Source organism: Microtus pennsylvanicus, chromosome 11, assembly GCF_037038515.1.
Source record: "Microtus pennsylvanicus isolate mMicPen1 chromosome 11, mMicPen1.hap1, whole genome shotgun sequence".
Classification (NCBI taxonomy): domain Eukaryota; kingdom Metazoa; phylum Chordata; class Mammalia; order Rodentia; family Cricetidae; genus Microtus; species Microtus pennsylvanicus.
In genome coordinates this window covers 8791549-8815181 of record NC_134589.1, presented here as the reverse complement: position 1 = coordinate 8815181, position 23633 = coordinate 8791549, and the positions used below count along the sequence as shown (strand labels likewise).

General features: G+C 52.1%; 1 protein-coding gene across 2 annotated transcripts; it reads right to left on the bottom strand.

Annotated features, from left to right (window-relative positions):
- Positions 1-339: 339 nt before the first annotated feature.
- Positions 340-21755, bottom strand: Gprc5c (G protein-coupled receptor class C group 5 member C). 2 transcript variants are annotated; one of them, XM_075990027.1, is made up of 5 exons: positions 20991-21755; positions 7991-9064; positions 5951-6045; positions 4141-4290; positions 340-2493 (listed from the first exon to the last, which is right to left on the bottom strand). In XM_075990027.1, exons 2-5 carry the CDS (start codon positions 9036-9038, stop codon positions 2461-2463), a joined length of 1326 nt encoding a protein of 441 aa, XP_075846142.1. In that variant the 5' UTR covers positions 9039-9064; positions 20991-21755; the 3' UTR covers positions 340-2460. The 2 variants fall into 2 exon arrangements, with proteins under 2 accessions (XP_075846142.1, XP_075846143.1); XM_075990028.1 differs by lacking the exon at positions 20991-21755 and adding an exon at positions 20613-20828.
- Positions 21756-23633: the final 1878 nt, after the last annotated feature.

The window sequence follows — 23633 nt, the reverse complement described above, 5'->3', positions numbered from 1 at the left end:
GCCTCCCAAGGGCTGGGATTAAGGGTGTGTGTCACCAATGCCCAGCTCATTGTCCTTTTTTCCCCCTTCTCACTATGTAGCCCCAGCTGTCCTGGAACTCATGAAGATCTGCCTGCCTCTGTCTTCCAAAGTACGTGATTAAAGGCATGCAACATCATGCCCAGCTGAGAATTCAATGTCTTTCGGAGGCCTGGTTTTCTCCCCTAAAGTCTAACCAAAAAGAAATTAGCCAGAATCAGACATTGCTGGTGTAGCAGAGATGGGGGGGGAGGTAAGAGGCGGGAAGGCCAGCTGACAGACACCCCAGAATGCCTTAGAAACACACAGGGACACAGAGGCTTTAACCCCTCACGAAGAAAGGGCAGTCATTTAATTCTGAGTAGTTACAAAGTTGACCCTCCATTGACGTCCACTGTAGGATTTAACAGTGTTGGTGTGACATCGACCAAGGGGCGGGCCTGTGAATGATGAACTTGAACCAAGCCTGGGTCTACTCATTTCTCCCTTGTGTGGGATACAGCGACACAGCACTGTAAACTAGGAGGCCCCCAAACCTCCTAAAAATGTCCTTCGCTGGAACCGGAACTGAAAGATGCAGGGTAAGTAAGGACCACAGGTACTTCTGCATCCAGGCAGCTCTGCATCTTCCAGGAGCCCATGACTCCTGAGCTGCAGCTGCAGCCAGGACTTGGGCAATAAACACAGCCACATCCACCTAGGCATCTGGTGCTTTTGGAGTCCTAAAATACTCGTTTAAGACAGCAAACTAGTCCCTTGCTTGCTGTGACGGGTCTCAGAGCTCTAGATCAAGAACAGTGTGAGGTCCACGGAGACCCTGTTCCCTTGCATGTGTGTGGGGGCAGTATTGTATTACTCATAGACTGGGCATCCTCATTCAACAGAAGTCAAGGCAGAAGGTGTCACATTTGGAGGTACAGTCCCACTCTGTGGGGACCTTTCCCCCAAAAATAAAAGGCACAGGCTACTAGGGAGGAGTCAGCATGGGAGCCATGACTAAGTATGGGGTACCTTCCTGGGCAGTCACTCATCCTCACCTCTGTCTACATTGGCACTAAGTAGTGCTGAGCTAAAGGGCTCCAGGGCACACTTGGAGAGGGCCTGAAGGAGGCTCTCTCTGGTACCCAGGGCTGTGGAGACCTCGGTTCCAGGGTCCGGTACTATGATCATCTCAGTCATTGGTGTCGTCAGCTCACAGGCCTGAAAGTGGCCCTCTGTGACCTGGGTAGCCATCAGGTCCCTCAGGTGCACGTCCTAAGGCCAAGGCCACTAGAGGCTCCTCTAGTGATGAAAGCAGCAGGGCTTGTCCAGGTGTACCAAGGACACCTGCTGCCCAAGCTGAGGTAGAAACTTAGACATCTTCCCATGAGTAATCTCCAGCCCTGAATCCCACATCCCACCAGCCTGACCCAGGAAAGGTTCGAGTCACCCTGAGAATGCAGCCATGGCTCCCACCCACTGTCTCCTAAAGGAACTCCCAGACCCCAACCACATATGTCCAAGTAGCCCCAGCAGGTACCTCTAGAACCTAAGAGATCCAGATAATCCCACCTCAGCACCTGTCCTAGGAGCCATCCTGGGAGCTGGCATAGAAGCCGAAAGCAGACCGGGGAGATGCGGCCAGGGGTTTAACTGAGGTACATCCATAGCGCAACGCTCTAAGCACCATTGTGGCCCACCAGCTCTTCGACTCTTAAGTGGGGTTCTCTGTGCGGCAGTGCTGGACAACGAGAAATCTTCCCCCATTGGGATACGTGTTGTGATTCCCATTCCCAGTGGGGATGGGCAGTGGGGAGGGAGAATGAACGATCCTGCCCTGGTAAGGGGACACAGCTCACTGAAAGTAAGGTAGACTCAGGCCAGGCACAAAGGTGCTGGGACCTGAAACCCTCAGGTCATGAGAAACAGCCTGCCCAACCCAGGCTCTGCCCCTAGCTGGCGACCTCTTCCAGTCTAGAAGATGGTGGAAGGTCCAGAGTAGGGCAAGGGATAAGGTCTGTGTGGTTTGCATATGATATCCATTGTGTGACATCTGAGGGGTTACCAACATGGCCAAGAGGGTCCAGTGTCAAAACAGTGGCATTGTGCACCTGACGTTCACAGCAGGACAACAACCACCTGGAGAACCACATGGGGGCACAGACTCTGTGACTTGGGGGATGTGTTAAGGCAGGAGACATGAGTCAACAGTTAGCTCCCTGTAGCTGCAGTCACTTGGGGACCAGGAGGCTGGGAATGGGCAAGAGGGTGGGTGACCCTATGAGCACCAGTCACATGCTTCAAGCCTATCCCAAGGTCCCCACTCAGTCCAAAGCTTCAGATTGCTGGCCTCTGGTCCCTCCCAGCTCCAAGGGCAAAGGTGGGGAACCTGCTGGGCCCTGCTCAGCTGGATGCAGAGCAATGAGGGTGTCCGGATGAGGTGTGGTCCAGGGAAGAGGGCATCTACCATCTCGTTTTGTTTTTCGGGGACTGATCCTAAAGTAACCAGAAAGAACAAGAGTCAAAAGAGATGGATTCCACAGTCCAAGTATTGGATTGCATTTTAAAACAAAACAAAAAATAACCTCAATCTACAGGGAGTGATACAATCTAAACATAGTCTGGAGTTTTCTTCCAACAACCCTTTCTCTCCCTTTCAACAAAAAACTATTTTTCCCCCTTACAATTAATGTCAGAAAATAGCTTCTGGCTAGTTGGGGATGAAACTTCCCAAGCTTGGGATGGGCAGGCTCTCAAGTGCTGTTGAAGGACCTGGAGCTGATCTCCAAGGGTCAGAACACTGTTCCTTCCAGAAGGGTCAGAGGCATCTCAGAGCCCAGGACACTGGTCTGGCTTATCTCAGGGAGAGCCAAGGACAAAAGCTAGGGATGTCAGTCTGTCCAGTTTTGGTCCAGCCACCTAGAGGCTCTGTGGCCGGACTGAGGGGTTGGGATAACTATATCCCTAAGACCCCATATAAACCTGAAGTGACAGCATTCTGAGATTTTAGCTCTGGAAATGAAGGGAAAGACTGGCCCCATTCTGCCCTACCTCCCACCCCACCCGACTAGCCATGGAGATAAGCCTGAACTTCTGGGGAAAAGCTTTTACTGACCCCCAAATTCTTAGCACATGGATGCTGTGACCCTTGAGCTAACCAGGACCTGTAGTGACCTGCCTGTCTCTGTGAACCCACACTATAAACAACTCAGGCCCACCCCAAGCCATGCCACTCATGCTACGAAGCATGATCCCAGAACTTGGAGCAAAATGTTGGCCTCACCCTCTAAAGTATGCTAACTTCCTATGAGAGAGGCCAAGATGAGCTGACCCCCCCTCTGCACCCCAAGAACTGCCCACTGGTGGGCCTGCCTCCCCTGTTCTATCTCTGAATATAGCCCCCTCTGGGGGAGAGGATGAGCCCCTCAGGAAAGCTACGTAGGCTGGACACTCCCAGGTGTGGGTCCAGACAAGAGCCCAGATGCTCATTCTGATGGCAATTAATGACAGACACACTAGAGAGCCCTGCCCTGGAGGAGGCGCCAGCCCCTTACCACACAGATGACACAACAAGTATCAGCCCCGAGAGCAAGATGTGAGGAGGAGAGGGGGGTTCAATGATCCACCACAGAAGAAAGGAAAGAGTCACGGGAGGTGAGAACCCAGTCAGAAACCACGAGCCCAGAACAAGAGTTAATAAAGCAATAATGTGTTTATTAGGCACCCTTGCTCCTCACAGAGGAGCAGGATCCAGCCCAAGGCATCCTCTCTGAGCTCTCTGGAGGCTGCAGGTGTCACTGGAGAGTATAGGCACAGGACCAGCTGCCACCCCGAGCAGAACACTATTTGGAAGGAGCAGATCACCAGAGGTGGCCCTGGCATAAAACAGGGCAGGCGTCTGGACTCCACAAATACTGAGAGGGAGGAGGTCCCCCTGGACACCCACCCAAACATTGGCAGATCAGGGGACCTGACCCTGAGGCATAAGCTACCCTGAGCCAGTGAGGGAGAAGGGAGCCACAGAGCACAGTATCCCTAGTGGTCCCTCACCCAAGCCAGGTCCTGAGCGCCCTCTCCAAATCCGCCCACTTCCTCCTGGCCACAGCTGCTGCCTTAGTCCCACACGTAGGGGTTTCTAAAGACCTGAGAGATCTTGCCGTCTTTTGGTGGCGTGGCCACCTGGTGGCTCTGCACCATGTACATGTCTTCAGCTCGCAGGGTTGAGTTGGCACTGCCCATCACCTGGCTGTTGGCGGTGGCCCGTGGGAGGATGACGTCGTAAGCGCCTTCAGTCTGGAAGGAAGAACAGGCGGTCTCACAGTCGGGGGATCAGGAGCCAGGTTCCGCCAGGGCTGTGCCTGCCAGCTCCCACCTCTTGACCCACCCCCTTCACCCTCATTCTACCAGGGCCCTGCTGGCAGGATAAGATGGAAATAGAGGTCTGGCCTTCTGAGCACGGAAGAAGGTCCCTGAAAACCTCGGGGGCTTCCCAGAGGAGACCCCGTCTCTGAATTCCTGATCCTAATGCTTTGCGAAGCCTCAGGATCGGCAGCATTAAGCTTCTGCTACATGACCGATGCCACTCACAAGCTCCCTTTCTCATGTCACTACAACACTCAGTACCCTTCGGGTAGGTCCTGGTCCGTATAACTCTAGCTTTGGAATCTAGCCCCAAATGTTCTCCCTGGAAGGTACATGAACCCCTGGGGTGGTCCCTCCTGTCTTATCACCATGTTAGATGTTACCACTAAAGCACCCAGGCTCCCAAGACCCCAAACCAGCAGCTGCGGGTGTCTGGGCGGGGGCCTTCCCCCTTCCAGAAACATCCAACCACTCCCTGCCCTCTAGGACACTTAGATCTTGGAGCACCAAAATTAGCAGGACTGTTTGTCAAGCCCTATCCCCAGTTGAGCTCCACCCCCTAGCTGGGCCCCACCCAGAGATAGTCCGACAAATGTTTAACTACAGGGGTGTGAAAGCCCTTGAGTTCCCTGTAAATCTGCCTTAGGGAGTTACTACTCCCTTTTAGGTGGAACCTAAGCTACCAGGTGACCAACAGCCCCCACCCCAGGGCTACCAACACAGAACTCACAACAACCTGTCCCACCTCACACCCCATCTGCATTTTAAGCAAGTTTTCAATTGCTGCTCCCTTGAGTGGTCGGAGGACCACGGTGTGAGAACTAAGCAGAAAGAACTCTTTGGCTCAGTTTACCCTCCAAACTGAAAGACAGGGTGCTGGGGACCAGGTTCAGAGGCCGGGGGCGGAGGGGCAGCCTCTGATCATGGTGTGAACGGCAAACTGCTCAACTCTGTGCTAGGCTGCAGCTTCACACTTGGTGAGAGGGACTGGAAGTCTCAGACACACCAGCCATCCCGGGCCCCCAGCTTAGGGGGTGGGGAAGGGATGGGAACAGCACCCTGCTGACCTCCTGGCTTCCTGTTCCCAGAATCCTGCCAAGGCAGGTCGCTGACCTCTCTGGCAACCACTGCCAGCAAGAAGAGGAACATATATGGAGTGGGAATCTAATCCACCTCCTTCCTGTTCCCACCACCCCCCTAGCTAAGGGAGTACTGGCTCCCAGGGCTCAGGGGAGGTATAAGGTCAAGACTTGCTGGCCAGGCATGGAAATAGGGTCTCATATAGCCCAGGCTGGTGGTGCAAGCTATAGCCAAAGATGGCCTTGAGCCTCCTGCTTCTGTCTCCAAAGTGCTAGGATTACAGGTATGTGCCACCGGGCTGTGGGTGATGCCCAGTGATGCAGGGCAGGTCCCACTGCAGTGTACTAGAGCCCTGGGTTGGCAGTGTTGATGCCCCAGGAGAAGTTTGCCATACAATAAGAATGCCTCTATCCAGCCAAACGTTCACTGCCTGCACAGGCTTCCTACCAGCAAATGAGGCTGAGCTCTGTGACCCTCAACCAGATCACGGGAACCTGAGGGACCTACTCACCGGGCCTTTGTGCATTAGGGCCATCTCAGTGGGCTGGTACACACTGGTCAGCAGCTGCCCATTGTAGCCACTGTAAGGCGACACGGGTCTCTTCGCTGTAGGGAAAAACAAGGTCAAATGTGAAGGGTTCTGGATTCTTGTTTCCTGCTTTGATCCACAGTCCAAGCAACTCTCCTGGGCATAGGGGAGTGGGGGCCCCGGGGCCCGGCATAACACCAGACCCAGGAGTGGAGAGAGACCTGAGAATGAGGCCCTGGACCTGATGGCCCTCCCATGCCTGGCGTTCTTTCGTTTAGATGTATAAGAAAGTGCCGCTTGGCTCCCTGCATTGTGGGACACCCCCAAACACACACACACACCAGCCTCCCTTCCCTCCCACAACAGTTCCCCCTCCCCCTACACACCAGTACCCCTCCCCCATAGCTCAGAAAAACACACTGTCAGCAACCTTCACATCCTATCCGGCCTCGGGGCCAGAGGCCAAGAGGGGCACATGGGCCTTCGGCAGCTTTCCAAGATGGCCAGCCTCCAGCTCCTGCCTCTGCCACGACGGACCCGCTGCCAGGCACAAGGGGAAATCCAGCTGAAACCCTACAGCATTTTATGGGTTCATGTCCACACAGGGCATGGGTAGCTGCTGGTGCCACTTTGTAGCCATGCAGGGCCCAGTCAGGAAGACTTGGTGCTCAGTCCATCCTAGGCCCCCTGGCAAATACCCAGAGAGATTTGTAGCTCCCCACACCTTCTGGTGTGGGTTTCCTGTCTGATCCACCCTGATGAGCACCTCTGGGGCATCCGAGGAAAGCTGCTAACTAGCCCTGGGCCCCAAGAACAGGACTTCCTGGGGGGTCAGGTATACAGGATTCAGCTCTCTTCTGCAGGGCTGAGGGCCACGGCCTGTGCAGGGTTCCTAAGTGCTGAGCTCGTGCTATTGGTTTTTCCATTTTGGAAGAAAATGAAATAAATAAAAACTAACAGCCCAGAAGCGTCTCCATGAGAAGAAGAAGACTAAGTAAGACCTCTCCAGCCTGACGAAGGAGTACTGGGGCAGGAAGGAGCGGGGGTGGGGACAGGGTTTGCTGGTTCTCCCAGCACCTGCCCAGGTCTTCTGTCTTTCTGGCTTCCTTACTGGTCCCCTCCCTGCACATTCAGTGGCCCAGTCTGTGTGCCAGAGCCACCCCAGTGTGGGGCCAGCAGTCGTCTCCAGGGAGTGACATTGCAGACTATGGCGCTCCCTACTTCCACGAGGCAGGACATTGAGGGCCACACAGTGTGGACAGAGGACCCTAGGATTTCTGTTTCTGGAGTGTCCATCGCCTCTAACTGAGCTTCTGTCAGAGATCCCGGAGCCGGCATGTGATAACCAGTCCAAGTCTAAAGCCCTAAATATCTCACAAACAGTTTGGGTCCTGTAGAACTCTGGTCATGCCTGAGGGGCTGCAGCTTGTAAGCCACAACCCTTTGTGTCTTAGCAGAGCCCAGCACACAGCAGGCAATCACTAAAAGCTAATATTCCTTACAGTTAACAAACGCGCCCCTGAGGTCACAAATGCTGTCTGTGGTGCTGGAGACTAAGCCTTGGGTCTGCTACACAAATACTCTACCACTCAGGCTCAATGATCGGTCCCAGAACGCAGGGGCCTCAAAGCAGAAAACTGCAGATATTCACAAGAACTTTCAGTTTTTCTCAAGAGCCTGGCTCCCTGCCCTGCAGTAAAAGACATGGCATAAAGGATGGCCCAGCCAGGTAAGGATGCTTGCCACCATGCCTGACAAACTGAGGCTGATCCCCGGAAGCCACAGGGTAGGAAAGAAATAATTGACTAACTAAAGAAATGTAACTTTAACAAACAAAAGCTGAGAACAATGGCACACGCCAGCAACTGGGAGAAGAGAGGATCCGTTCAAGACCGGCTTCAGTTACATAGTGGGTTCGAGATCAGCCAAGGCTACATGAGACCCTGTCTGGCCTCACACACAGGTACGCCCCGACACACACAGACAACCCCCACCACGGATATATACAGGTCCTCACCGCACCTGAGGCTGGCTCATCCATGGAAAACGCCTTGTTCTCCACAAACATGCTCTGGCCCGTTTGCTCTTTCAGGATGGTCTCATAGCCCACGCCTCGGGTAGGGTACATGTCCCCCTGGTAGCTCTGCTCAGGGCTGGGTTTGGTCACCTGGGAGACCTCAGGGATGACATAGAAGAGGACGAAAGTCCAGGCATTGGCAGCAAGGGCGATGGCCAGCGTGGGGTCATCCCAGGTGGGGCTGTGGCGCTGTTTATTGCCGTAGGTGTACATGACGATCCACACGACCCAGATGGCAATGGAGAGGGCTGTGGTGAGAAGCGCAAAGACTCCGTGCTTCCGCCAGCGCTTAAAGCGGCCGCACAAGGCCGGCCAGGCTCCTAGGAAGGCCGCCAGCAGCAGCAACATGACATAGATGAGCGCCATGACGAAGTCCATATTGGCGATGGCACAGGGCGAGGTCACGGTCCAGTCGGCACTGCCGTTGCCCAGAGGCCCAACCTGGCCGCCTCCCCGTACCAGGGTGATGATCAGCCACTCGGTGTTGATGATGACCTCCACGAGGGTGAGAAGCAGGGCGACAGTGAAGATCACCCAGCCCCGGGGTCCATGGTTCTTCCGGGCTAGGAAGTTAAGGGCAAAGACATGGGCGACCAGGCAGGAGAAGCAGATGGCAAACAGGACCCCAAAGAGGAAGCGTCGAGAGGCGCAGGTGGAGAAATCAGGCTTTACCACGCAGGCAAACACAAGGCAAAAGAGGCCCAGGGTGCCCAGCAGAAAGAACACCTGGGTCCCCAGGAGGCTCCGCTTCTTCGTGTCCTGCACAAACGGAAGGCTGGCCACCAGGATGATCGTGAGCACAAACGTGGTGATGACGCCAGCGCCGGCCACCGCCTCCAAGACGATGCCCCAGGCCCCAGAACGGTCACAAAGGTTGTAGTACAGAGGGTCCAGGTCCGGGCCGCAGCCAGGTGGGGCATGGTTCTGGGCCCAGGCCCCAGGGAAGAACACAGGCAATCCTAGGCACACCAGCAAGGCTTTGTGGGTGGCCATCCTGGCTCCCAGGCCAGGCTGGGTCCCTGGAGACAGGAAGAATAGAAAAAATCAGTTCTCCAACGTCAGACCTCAGTGAGCAGAGTATTGCTTCCCCATTCTGAAAAAGAGTGACCAGGAGACATGCCCCTCTAGGCTTTGGAATCCTTATTTTATGTATTTTTAATTTAAAAGAATTATATTTCATGTGCAAGGTGTTTTGCTTGCATGTATGTCTGTGCGCCCATGTGTGCCTGGTGCCGCAGGGGCCAGAAGGCTGTGCTGGATCCCGCAGAACTGAAGTTAGGATGGTTGAGCCACCGTGTGGGTACTGTGAACTGAACATAGGTCCTTTAGAAGAGTGACAAGCGTTCTTAACTACTGAGCCGTCCCTCCAGCTCTTCAGAGTCCTTTTCTTTTGGTTTTTCGAGACAGGGTTTCTCTGTAGCTTTGGAGCCTGTCCTGGAACTAGCTCTTATAGACCAGACTGGCCTCGAACTCACAGAGATCCACCTGCCTCTGCCTCCCGAGTACTGGGATTAAAGGTGTGCACCACCACTGCCTGGCTAGAGTCCTTGTTAGCCCAGAATTCACGAAGGTTTGTCAACTGAGTAGACAGATGAGGTTCATCTGTCACCCCGTTCCTTTTTCCTTATTTTCCTTTTTCTGTTGTTTGTTTTTGGCCAGGCTTCTCTGTAGCAGTCTAGATCAGGCTGGTTTTGAACTCACAGAGTGCTGGGATTAAAGGTATGAGCCCCACACCCAGCTGTCATCCCTAATCCTAACCATGGAAAAGAAGAAATTTCTTAACTGCTGGAGAGATGGCTCAGTGGTAAAGAACACCGGGTGCTCTTCCAGAGGACCCAAGTCTGAATCCCAGCACCTACATCACCTACATGATGGCTCACAATGGCTCCTGACACAGGGAATCTGAGCCTGGTCTCCTCCGGCACTGCACAGACAAGGTGCACATACTTACATGCAGGCAAAACACTCATACACATAAAATAAAAATAAACCTTGGGGTGGGGACCACCAATGAACTCTCAGTGCTTTAACCCATAAAAACCCAGGTTTACTCCACTCAACATGGTCCTTTCTGCCTGGGGACTTCCAGGTAAGATACTGTACCCCTCAACTAAATCCTGGAAATGCCTAAGTCCAGGGCCAGCCTGACCTCCAAAGCAAGTTCCAGACTGCTACTGAGAAGTCCAGTTCTTGTCAACTTGACCACACCTGGAGTGAACTAAAGCCCCAACGGCCGGGCACACTTTCTCAATTAAATCATTTGAAGTGGGAAGACACGCCTTCAACGTGGGCCACACTTTCTGCCGGCAGCCTATATAAAGGACATGGAAAAAGCAAGTTCTCTCTGCCTGCTTGCCCTCACTCTCACTGGCAGGCCCATTCCTTCACTTGGCATTACATCACATGTCTTTGGGATTCCAGGCTGTACTGATGACCAGCGGAGACATCCAGCATGGAGAGCTGATCAACTGCTGGATTCTCGGGCCATCCGTCGGTAGGCGGCCACTGCTGGACTAGCTAGGGCACAGCCTGTAAGCCGTGTGTAATCGCTCTTTCTGTAAGTTCTGTCCTCTAGAGAACCCTGACAAATGCGGCCACTCAGCCCCGCGTTCCTCGATTCAAAGCCTTTAACAAGCACCTACAGTGGGAAGAAACCTACAGCGCAAAAGAAGAGAGCTGAAAATTCCTCACTCCACTGTTCTGGTTGGCTTTCTGTTGCTTCGAGAAATACAATGACCAAAAACAACTTGAGGAGGAAAAGGTTTATTTGGCTTACAGGTCACGGTCCCCACCATCAGGGGAAGCCGTGGCAGGAACCTGGAGGCAGGAAATGAACAGAGCCCACGGGGGGAATGCTGCTCACCCCCTTGCTTTCCTTAGTTTGTTTACGTACCCTTTTCTTTTCACTGTTTGTTTATTCATAAGGCGGATTCTTGCTAGGTAGCCCAGGCTGGCTGGAACTCACTACATAACCCGGGCTAACTGGCGCTAGGATTACAGGCATAGGATACAAAGACTGGCTTTTGGATTTTTTCCCTTTTAGTGCCAACTTTCCCCTTCAGATCTACAACTCCTTGTCTAGTTCAGTACTAAAGACAAGGAGAACATAAACGGATTCAGGCTGGGGAAATGACTCAGAGGTTAAGAGAACTGGCTGCTCTTTTAGAGAACCCAAGTTGGATTCCCAGCACCTACATGGTGGCTCACATCCAACTGGAACTCCGGTTCCAGGGAATGGGACATCTTCTTCTGGCCTCTGTCAGCATCAACTATGTAGATGGTGCACAGGTAAACATGCAGGCAGAACGTTCACACAGAAATAAAAATAAAATAAATCTCTTAAAAAGAAAAGAAACAAAACCAAACCAAACAAGCAGGAGCTGGGTGCGGTAGTACACACCTTTGATCCCAGCACTCCAAAGGAAGAGGCAAGAGCATCCCTGTGGAGGTCAGCCTGGTCTACACAGTGAGTTCCAGGCCAGCACTCCACAGAGAGAACCTGCCTCAAAAAAGCTAAACATAAATACACACACACACACACACACACACACACACACACACACACCCAAAGGGATTAATCTTTAATGAAAGACTTTAAGACACTGTAGTGAAATGCGGGTAATGGTCTATTTATTAACACCAGAAAGGTAACAACAGATCATGACATGCTCACTGTGGCCATACCAAATGTCGCAGATCTGTGCCAAGGAAGTAAACCAAAGCTGGCTGCCCAGAACAATATCCCCGTGTGCATTGAAGGAGATCGTGGTTTAAGAAAACTTCGAATCCGGGGGACTCTGCTGCAGCTCAGTGCTGGACACTCCCCTGGCGTGGGTATAAAGTTCTAGGTTCCATCCTTAGCTCTGCTCCCTGCCCCGCCAAGAGGGACATTTGGTGAATTTTCCATTCAAAGCTTTAAGTTGATTTGGAAATTGTGGTAGTTTGAATGAGGATGGCCCCTTAGGCACCTATATTTGAATGCTTGTTTCCCCATTGGAGGAACAGGGAAGGTTGAGGAAGCAAGGCCTGGTGGGCAGAGGTGTGTCACCAGGGATAGGATTTAAAGTTTTCAAAAGCCCAGGCCATTCTTGAAGGTAAGGACTTGAGTTCTCAGCTAATTCTCTAGCCTGGTGCCTGCTGCGAAGATCCCCACCGTGATCTTGGCCTCCAATTCTCTGAAACTGTAGGCAAACCCCTAATAAACTCTTTCTTCTATAAGTTGTTTCAGTCATAAAAGACAGAGCTCTAACACAGAAGGTTTAAAGGCTCTAAAACAAACTATTATGAAGCCCAAATTCCCTGACGCATAGATCCTCCGTGTGTATAGTAGGTACCCTACATGTTAAGAAACTAGTTATAGCTGGACAGGAGTGGTGGCGCATGCAGCTGGACAGAGACACAGACACGGCAGCGCATACCTTCAGCCCCAACATTCGAGGGGAAGAAGTAAATGGGGTTCTATGAGTTTGAGTCTACATAGTTTTAGGGCAGCCAGGGGTACATGGAGAGCAAAAGAGGGGCTAAATACAAAAGAAGCAAGGTGGTGGCGCACGCCTCTAATACCAGCGCTTGGGAGGCAGAGGCAGGCAGATCTCTGAGTTCAAGCCCAGCCTGGCCCAGGACAGCCAGGACTACACAGAGAAACTCTATCTTGAAAAACCAAAATAAAAAAATAAAATTTTAACAAATACTTTTAATAAATAAATAATAAATTTAAAAGGGAGTATCTCTCCTGCCTAGCCAGGGCGAAGGCCCCCCTGAAACTAGCAACCAAACTTTCCCTGGATGACAGCATCCACTAGTGGCCACCAAAGGCATGGCACCATCTATGTTACTAAATGCTTCCTCCAATGCCCAACTATGTGTTTATTTATTATTAAATTTGAAGCAGGGCCTTGCTACTCATCCATGGCTGGTCTCAAAGTTGTGGGAATCGTCATACCTCAGCCTTTTGATACTGGGGACATAGGCTCGAGCCACCACTCCTAGCTAATGTTTAATACGCACACAAAATGTCAAGTTTCCCTTTGATAGAAAATTTCCATCCATAACTGATAAATGGGAAGTCACTAAATCAGGGGGAAATGACACAAGTTATGACAGTCAATCCTGACAGTTGACTAGCAGGATCTAGAGGAGCCCAGGAAACAGGCCTGGGCGGTGCTGTGAGACTCTATCTAGATTAGGTTAATGGAGGTGAAAACATGTGGGCGGCACCATTCCCTGGGCTGCTGTGTGGGATGGGAGGAGGCGGCGAGAGTGAGCCAGGGGCCAGCAGTCACTGCTCTCTGCTTCCTGACTACAGAGACAATGTGGCTGGAGCCAAACTCCTCAAGGGGGTGTCTTCTCAGTTATTTTCTTACAAGAAAAGCAACCGATACATAAATTTAAATGAAACTGACATGATCAGTCTTCACTTTCTTCTTGCCCCACCTCCTTTCGTCTTTAAAGAAAATTGTGTATGGGTGTTTTGCCTGCACATTTGCCCAGGAAGGGCCATAGAGGCTGGAGCTGAGCTACAGATGGTTGTGAGCAGCCATGTTGGTGCTGGGAATTGAACTGGTCCTCTGGAAAAGCAGCCAGTGCTCTTACCCTCTGAACTATCACAGTAACCCCGCCCCCTCCCGGCTTTGTCTTTCTGTTTATTCATTTATTTACTTTGAGAGGCTCAAAGTGATAGCTCAGACCAGCCTCAAATGTGTGACAGTCCCCTTGCCTCAACCTCCAGGGTGCTGTGCTGGGGGTTACTGTACTTTAAGCCATCCCAGCTTTTGCCCCTTGAAAAAGTTTCAGGTCCCAGCATGGTGGCACACACCTGTATTCCCAGCACTGGGGACATGGAGGCAGAAGGGTCAGGATTCCAGATCCCTGGCTACAGTGAGCCAGACATCAGTCAGAACCACAAGAAATCCCATCTCAAAAACAAAGAAAGGGAGGGAGGGAGGGGAGGAGAAAGAGAGAGAGAAAGAGAGAAAGAGAGAGAGAAAGAAAGAAAGAAAGAAAGAAAGAAAGAAAGAAAGAAAGAAAGAAAGAGGAGGGAGGGAAGGCCGGAGGGGTGGCTCAGTGGTTAAGAGTATTTTCTGCTCTTAGGGAGGACCTGGGTTGGATTTCCAAAGAGCAGCTCACAACCACCTGTAACTCTAGTTCCTGGGCTCCCACGCCCCTCCTGGCCTCCACAGCTCTTACACGCACATGGTACACATAAACTCCCATAGGCACACACATAAAAATAAACAAAATAAAAATTCACAAAGCTTAAGCCACCTCAGCGATTTCCTAGCTTTTCCTCAGCTACCATCTACCTTTAACTCCTAAAACCAACAAGCATGCTTAAGTAAGTTTATAGTTGTCTTCCTAAAGAAGTACCATTGTAAAAGCGAGTTGCTCGCCAAAGTTCACTTCCCCTGCCCCAAGACTCTGTATTCTGGTAAATCAATAAAGGGTCACTGGTATTTACAAGCCCTGGAAAGAGAAGAACCATGGGAGTTAATGGGTAAGGGGGTCATTCCCAGTCACCCGAGAGATAACTCGCGCATAACAATATCATAGGCTCCCAAATGTCCAATGTTTCAGCAAACAGACAATTGAAAGAATTTGGGGTGGAGCTAGAAATTTAAAATAGAACATTGAGAACAACCAAGAAGCCTGTATCCCTTGGACACACCACTTTCCTGGGCCCCTAGGAGCGTTTCTCCACCCACTTTCCTGGGTCAGGTCCTAGTTCAGAGCAAGCAATCAGGACCAGGGACACAGCTTGGTGGTACAGTGTTGGCCTACCTATGTGAGGGCCCTGGGTTCAATCCCCAACACTGGAAGAGGGGTAGGGATACAGAATAGGTGATGATTCTGGGTCTGCCAGTACTGACTATATACATCCAAGGAGACAAGACCCAACTACTTTAGAGTTCTGGAAAATACAAAGATGGACAAACACTGTCGCTGGCCTGATGCTAGCTAAGGTCTAATAAAGATATGGTAGGTGTGGTAGGAAGATAGAGCGTAAGGAAACAAGAAGAAAGGGGACGGGGGAGATGACTTAGTCTAAAGTATCTCATTGGGAATTAGGCACATGGATGGCTCAGTGGTAGAGTACTTGTCTAGAATGCATGAGTCCTTAAATCTGATTCCCCAACACCTCCAAAAAAGTGGGAGATAGACCAGTCAGTAAGTGCTTGCTGTGTGCATGAAGACCTGAGTTTGCATCCCTACCTCCCAGGTAAAGATTGTGGCTAGAGCACGCACTGTAATCCCCAGCTCTGGGGAGGTGGAGACAGGAGGATTGCTGGGACTTGTTGGCCAGCCAGTCTAGCTGAACTGGTGAGCTCCAGATTCAAGTGAGAGGCCGTCTCTCAACAAGTCAGGTGGAGCCACTCAGGGACATTGCGGAGCGGGAAAGAACGTTTCGAGCCAGAGGCTAGGAGGAGCAAGTGCTGTGAAATGCTGTCTCATGGACATGAGATGGCAACTGTGCCCATGAACCACACAAGGTCAAGTCAGCAAGATCAGTCAATATTCCAACAGGCTCGGTGGATCATTAACAAAGGAGAGGACACGAGGCAGGGCGAGGAATGTACTAGAAGTGCCTGCAGGGACCGGGAGGCAGGAGTCGAGGGTTCATGGGGGGAATAGGGAGTCCACATGATCAAGATGCACTCTCTATACATATGAAATTGTCAAAGAATATATATGTATATTTGTATTTTCGAGACAGGATCACATTATGTAGCTCTGTCCTGAAATTCACTATGTAGACCAGGTTGGCCTCTAACTCACAGGGAACCAGCTTCCTCTGCCTCCCAAGTGTTGGAACTAAAGGCATGTGCGACTATTATGCCTGAATAAAGATATTAAAAAGTAAGATAATGGAGAGGCAAAATAGTTCAGTGGTAAAGGCACATGCAGCCTAGCCTGACAACCTTTGTGTAATTCTCAGGATCTGGAGCTGACTCCTGTAAGTTGTCTCTGACTTCCCTGTGTGCGCTCACACACATAAAAAGTAAAATAAAAAGTAAAAAGTAGCCGAGCAGTAGTGGCGCATGCCTTTAATCCCAGCACTCAGGAGCAGAGCCAGGCAGATCTCTGAGTTTGGGGCCAGACTGGTCTACAAGAGCTAGTTCCAGGACAGGCACCAAAGCTACAGAGAAACCCTGTCTAGGAAAAAACAAACAAACAAACAAAAAAATGAAAAGTAAACAAATAAATAAATGTAATAATAATAATAAACTAAGGTGGAGAGTAACTGAAGAAGACTCCTGATGCCAACCTTAACTTCCCATGCATGCACACACACGCTCACGTACACACACACGAACAATCTGAAAACACACCACACAAAGCATTTTACTCAGTATTTAGCAAAAATGCACCAAGAATGCTTAAAAGTAGAGGCATGGAGAGATGTCTCAGTGATTAAGAACACTGACTGCTCTTCCAAAGGACACAAGTTTGATTCCCGGAATCCACATGGCAGCTCACAACTGTCTTTAACTCCAATTCCAGGGAATCCAACACCGTCTTCTGGTCTCCTTGGGTACCAGGCACATGCATGATACACAGATATGCATGCATGAAAAAACACCCATACACATAAAGTTAGTATTTTTTTTTAAAAAAAAAGAATGCCATTAGCAGTAAATTAAATTGTATGGTGTCCCAGACACTGCCACGAGACAGACTAAAAGGAGATACCAGGGTGAGGGTGGAATTGAAAAACGTCAAAGGTGAAGGAAAGGGAAAAAAAAAGATGACAGATGTCAGTATCCTGAGTTCAGCCCTCAAATTCAGAGCAAGAGATAGAAAACTAAGTTCAAAGAGTGGTGAGCGTGTATGCAGGAGGCTAGGGCTGGGTACAAAGATGGGCGGGGTTACAAAGAGGACTTGTTCAAGGCAATGAGGAGTCTCTGCAGGCTGTACTGAACATGATGGGGGCATGGCCAGGGTCATGTTCTCAGATGTGTCTAGCACAAAGGCACAATCAATCAATTTGTTGAAGCCATGTTCATCCAGTTTAAGGAGCGAGGCCAAAGGCAGCAGAACCATAATGGCCAGGTCTGAGAGATTCTTGCCACCCCCTCCCGCTGCACCCCTCCCCGACAAATATCAGGACAAGGGAGATTTAGGAGAAGAGGGCGCTGCAGGCCACATTACAGGTTTACGTCTGATAATAGCCAGGTCATCCCAAGACTGGGGATGTAGGTCAGTGTAGGCACGTCCCAGTACAAGGTCTTGGCTTCCTTCCCCAGGGAAGAAGAGGAAGAAGGCGGAGAAGGAACACATGCGTGCCTCTGCTCGGCTGGTCCCCAGCACCCCTACAGACACTCGGGACAGGATTAGAGAAGGGTTACAGTCCTGTACTACTTATTCCTCTTGCCTTTGCTATGGGATGACCAGCTTCCGCCTTGACCTGACCCTTCAAATCTCACCTCTGTCACTAAGCCTCCAGTATGAAAAACTGGGCTGCCCTGAAACGTACCATTCCTCCTAAAGGGCAGATGGAGACAGAGTCAGGTGGGGAAATTGGGGCAGCGGGGCTGGACTCTCTCCCCTGTGTAGGACAGAGGCCCTGGGGTGAGCAAGACTGTTGAGAGCCAGGCATGGTGGTGCATGTCTTTAATCCCAGCACTTGGGAGGCAGAGGCAGCAGATCTCTGTGTATTGGAGGCCAGCCTGGTCTACGTAGTGTGTTTCAGGATGGCCAGAGCTACATAGTGAAACCCTGTCTCAAAAAAAAAAAAAGAACCCTTCAAAACAACAAAAAGATACTTAAAGAGAAGAAAGCTCATTGGCTCAGAGACCAACCAATCCTTCAGTCCAGGCGTACACATGTATTCAACCAAATTTATTTTGATTTTTTTTACATGTATGAATCTTTTGCCTGCATGTCTAGATATTCACCACATGTGTGTCTGGTGCACATAGAGGTCAGTAAAGGGATCAGATTCTTTGGAACTGAAGTTAAAGATGGTTTTCAACCATCATGAGGGTGCTGGGAACCCATGCAAGAGAAGTCAGCGATTTTGTCCACCGTTCAGATTCTGTGGCCACTACTGCTATTTTTTGTTTTGTTTTATCTCTCTGTGTAACAGTCCTACCTGTCCTGGAACTCATTCTGTAGACCAGGCTGGCCTCGAACTCAGAGACCCGCCTGCCTCTGCCTTCCAAGTGCTGGGATTAAATGTATGCACCACCACCATTGACAGGCTGTTACCTACTATTTTTTAAGATGGTGGCTAAAGGGTAGCGAGGAGAGGCCAGTTTTGCCTAGAGACTCTTAAATAACACCCACCACCTGTTGAGGGTTGTCACACACACACACACACACACACACACACACACACACACACACACACACCCTACATTCACACTGAACCTCTGGAGACCTGAACTTTTGAACCTTGTGACACAACCTCCCCTACCAGGCTCTAAGTCAATGGTTCTCAACCTTCCTATTGTCGTGACCCTTTAATACAGATCTTCATGTTGTGGTGACGACCCAACCATAAAATTATTTTCACTGCTACTTCGTGACTTTAATTTTGCTACTGTTATGAATCATAATGTAAATGTCTGTGTTTTCTGATCTTAGGAGACCCCTAGGAAATGGTCCTTTGACTCCTGTGCTGAGAACCGCTTCAAGACTCTGTACCTCTGAGGGTCTCCCACCCCCTGAACACAGCAACCATGTGAAACCTGCGCCCTAAAGGACAGAGTACCCACCCATCTCTGCCAGGAGTGGGACAGGCCTCCTGCCCTAGAAGCCTTAACAGCCCACAGCCAAGGCTCCACTTCATATTACTGTCTGGACAAAAAGGCTTTTAACTTCATCTCCCTGGAATCGGTCATACGATTTTTTCCTTCATTTTTCAAGATAGGGTTTCTCTGGTTAGCTGTGGCTGTTCTGGAACTTGCTCTGTAGACCCGGATGGCTTCGAACTCAGAACAACCCACCAGCCTTTTCCTCCTGAGTGCTGGGATTAAAGATATGAGCAACACCTCCCGGGGGCACCATACAAATATTCTTAATCACCTCAGAAATCAGCCTTTCCCCGGGGTCAGCTACCCAGCCCCCAACTCTGGTCGGAGGCAACATAGTCAAGTTCCTAGATCCCTTTTCTCCATCTTTCTGTGTTCAGGTGGAGCGGAAAAGCCTTGTTAAGGCTGGAGGGCTGAGACTCTGCCAGCCCTGAACTGGCTTTAAGCAGTTACAGGTGAGGCAGTAAACCTTCACCTTCTCACCTCTCAGAAGAACAACCCCATGGTCTCCCCATCAGCGTTTACACATGCATGCACACACACTCACACACACACACACAAACACACACACACACACACACATACAGTGGGAAAGAAGGCTCCTTGGTAGGATCAAGGCTACAAGTAAGACACAAGCCAAAGATCATAACCACCTACTGCCCCGTTCCATGGAGCAAAGGCTCAGCCAGGGACACCACAGAGCATCCTTCTTCCTCCCTAGCTGCGTCCCCTCAGCAGCTGACCTGAAAAGATGGGTGGACACGTAGCCAGCCTTCCTCTCACCCACCACTTCCTTCTTTTTTCACAATCTCAGGACAAGTCCTATTGTCTGAGCCCTCTGACCAAAGGGCTGGTCAAGGAATCCTGTAAGAACGGACCTGGGGAGATGCTAAAGCATGGAAGGACCCACAGTCCGTTTACTGTCCCCCATCCCGCTTTCATAACCAAGAGTGGGTATCTGAACTAAAATACCCAAGTATGAGGAATCTTAGAAGCCTTCTAAGCAATCAGGGGTCTGCTCTCCACTTTGGAATGTGCCCCACCCCCATCCCTAACAGCACTCCCTCCCAGCCACAAAACAAACACTGTTAGGGGGAGGGGGTTCTCCAGGAGCACAAAGCCACGCTTCCATATATCCTCATGATGTCCGTTCTTCAGGATCAAGATCATGGAGGCGTAAGTGATTTGGAACTTTGTACGTGTAAAAGTGTGGGCGTGAAGTGGAAGCGGAAAGCGCTCTGGAAAAACCAGGAGCGAGTAAGGGGTGGGATCCAGAACCTAGGCCTCCAGAAGGAGAGGCGCCCTAGGCCTCTGAAATTCCAAACTTCCCGCGGAGATATCCGGAGCCCTCGCCTCCCCATTCCAACCGGATTGCTAGGTCTCCGCTCGCAAGACCCTGGAAGTCTGAGCCAAAAGAGCAAGGGGCCAAGCTCTGTTCCTCTCATTGCTCCGGTCACAGAAACCTGCCCTCCCCACGCACCGCAAAGAAATCAGGAAAACGACGCCAACCTACAGTCACAGTCAACCGTGGCCTCCCACTGCGTGAATGGGTAAAGGGACACCTTACGGACACACGGGTGGTGGAGTCCTTCCTTGGCCGTCCACCTCAGGACGCAGAACCCGGATTCCCTGACCCATTAAGTCCCCAGCTGGCTCGGATTTGGAAACTTTCTGCGAAGTTGCGGAGTGGATGCATCGTGGCCTGGCCCTCGGGTCCCCACCCCGGGCCTCGGCCCTTGCCCTCTCCCAGCCAGCGGGACCCAGGTCTTCCGGCCTGCCGACGGCGAAGGCGGAGCGCCGAGGCAGCAGCCCTTACCTGGGACTCGCAGTCAGCCCGCTTCGGCGCGGCGCAGGGAGCCAACTTCGGGCCCAGGCAGAGCGCCGGCGGGCGTAGGAGGGACTCAAAGGAGGGAGCAGGGCCAGAGCCCGCTCCGGTAGGGGTGGCCAGGCCTGGGCAGAGGTGCAGGGCCTTCCTCCCCGGGACCCCAGACTGAGCTGAGTGAGCTCGGTGGCTAGCTCTCCCGCCCGCCTCCCCCGGCACAGCACTCCCCTCTCTCGGCCAGGGTGGGCCGGGCTGCATCACCGTGACATCACCTCCATTCCTGGCGCTCCTTAGGCGCCAGCAGCGCTCCAGGTACTAGCGATCCGTAACCCCAGTAACAAAGCGCGCCCGGCCCTGCCCCCTCGGACTCACCTCCAGGCTCGGCCTCAGAGCACTTTCGAGCTGGGAAGAGAGATCCGAGTTTCTGGCCAAGCTGGGGTGTGGGTTGTTGCTGTTTACTGCCACGCCCCCGCACGCGGGGGCGCGCGCACTTGCGCGTACTCACTTTCTGGGCTTGCCTTTCTCTCCCGAAAGCGGTGCGGGGTGCAGCTCAGCACACCCCTTGGTTTCATGTCCCGGGGATCGCACGCATCCACAGACGCACAGTGGCCACCTTGGCGCGTTTGCCGTGACAGACACCCAGCCTTTGTCACTTACGTCCTGGCTTTCCCGTGAGACACATGCCTGGCACAGTTTGTTGCTCCCCGTTGGAGCGAGGCGCACACTCAGCCATAAAGTCCGTCTTTGTCACGCCTTCCGCGCCCCCTCCCCTCGCGAACTTGCACACGTGGACACAACACACACGAGCGTCCTCTTTCATGCGTGATCCTTGCCGGAGAACCCAGTCTCCAAAATCACAAAGGAATACCAAGGTTTATGCCCCTAACTCTGTGGACTGAGCCCAGAACCCCAGCGAATTATTGGCAAGCGTCTTCGTCGACCTGACTACCCCTGCCCGAGTTTCTCACATCGCGGGCTCCCCTCCCCACGTCCCGGTTCCCTGTGGTGACCTGTCCTAATTAGCCTTCTCAGTTTTGTTCCCCGAGGTACAATGCTTAACGCGATCCATGTGGTCCCTGCGCTCCTGGCCACGTTGTTCCTGACTCCGTGTCCGGCTACTCCAGAAGTCGGGGGACCTTTCCACGAATTCGGATTCCCCTGAACCCCACCCCCATTCCCTGCCTGGGTGGATCCACCGGTTGCCACCCTTTCTTCTCCAGCCCCAGGAATCTGCTGAAAAGAAACCACAAAAACAGTGAAGCAAATCCCAGCTGAGGCCTCTCTGACCCAGTAAACAAGAGATTTTTTTTTTCCGGCCACTTTCCTTGGGGACTTGGGATCCCTCGGGAGTGGGCTGCGCTGTCCTTGGAGCACTGAGTGGGACTGGTTAGACCGCGCTGTATCCCCGGAGGGGACAAGTCGCAGAGCGAGAGGTTGTTGAGCCTGACAGGGGCCCTGGGGACGAGGGAGAGGGCTGGGCGTCGGGTCTCAGGGTGCGGGTTCTCGTGACGCCGAGTTGCCTGGGGGATCGCCAGGAGCGCGGTCGGAGCCAGCCGGTGGCAGGGCAGGCGGCTGGGCGTGTTTGCTCAACCCTGAGCGCCCTCGAGGGGGAGGGGAAGCAGCTGGTCACAGGCGAGGGGATAGCCAGGTGGAGGAGGCAGGGAGTTGGTGACCCGTACCTCCCCGGCTGGCTGTGTGTTTGCACGCCTCGACCTATGACAACCTGGAGTCTAAACTCAATAAATCACCCGGAGTTGCCGGAGCGATAAACCTCAGGCCGGTTCCTCCCCTCGCTCTGCTCTTTTCTGACTCTGGGAGGAATGTTTACTTGGGGGCGGGGGAGCGGGAGGGGGCTGCGGGACCCAGGATTTCTAGAACCCTGAATCCTTTCCCGTGCCTTGCCGATTCTGTCTGGTCTGGGGAATGTGGCAAAGCCTGAACTATTTCAGTGGGTGACTGTTGCAGGGGTACCTTCTCCCACTCTAGGGTTAGGGATCCAGTGCTCAGGTACCGAGGCTTGAATGGCACGGGCAGTTGGTGCCTACACTAGCTAGAAAGGCAAACATACTGGTTAGACCTCAGTGAGCAGAATGAGTTGCCCTGGCCTCTGCCTGCTTTTCATTGACTAGGCGACTGATGCCTAACTCTGCTGAGATGGATCATGGCATATGTGAAAAGCCAGCTAAGGGAGGGAGGTGGGGGGCGCGCAGGGAGCCAGGGAAAGGACCCTGCAAGCCATCTAAATTTCCAGTCTCTCCTTTCCCTTCAGCCTCCAAAACTGTGACTGTTTGGCCCTGCTTGGTGGCTCACACACCTGTAAATTTAACACTTGCGAAGTAGTAGAGGCAGGAGGATCAGGAACTCAAGGTCATCTCAAGACCACTCTGGACTACACAAGATTCTGTCTCAAAACAAAGGCCACGACTCTTCACACACACACACACACACACACACACACACACACACACACACACACACACACACACACCTTCCACCAGACAGGGGTATCTAGTGCCTGGTCATCCCCTGGGAGTCATTAAAAAAGGGACTGGCCCACAGTGGCTGAGCCCTGCCCTCAGCCAGCCTTGTGAGTAGAAATGAGGCCAGTGTCTGAGAACTCTTTGCTCTCTCTGGTTCGCCCAGGCACCTTTCTGGAACAAGATCTGCCTTCAAAGGACAGAGCAAGTCCCTCTGGGTAGATGATCCCACCTCTGGTTCTCCAAGATCTCTATTGTGCTCTGCTTAGGTCTTAGGAAGACTGTTGGGGACGCTACCATTGAGTCGGTCCCTCTGAGGGCTGCTGCCTGTGTCCTGGAGTGCTTTAAAGTTCTGTAGACCCGCAGCAGATCTCAGCCACAGGACGGTCTATGTTCTCCTCATGTCTCTCACCCAGATTTAACCCGATATCTTCTCTATTTTCACAAAAAATATAGTAGCCATCAGAAACAGCCCATTGCGCAGGGAGGCGGTGGCCCATTCCTTTAATCCCAGCACTCAGGAGGCAGAAGCAGATCT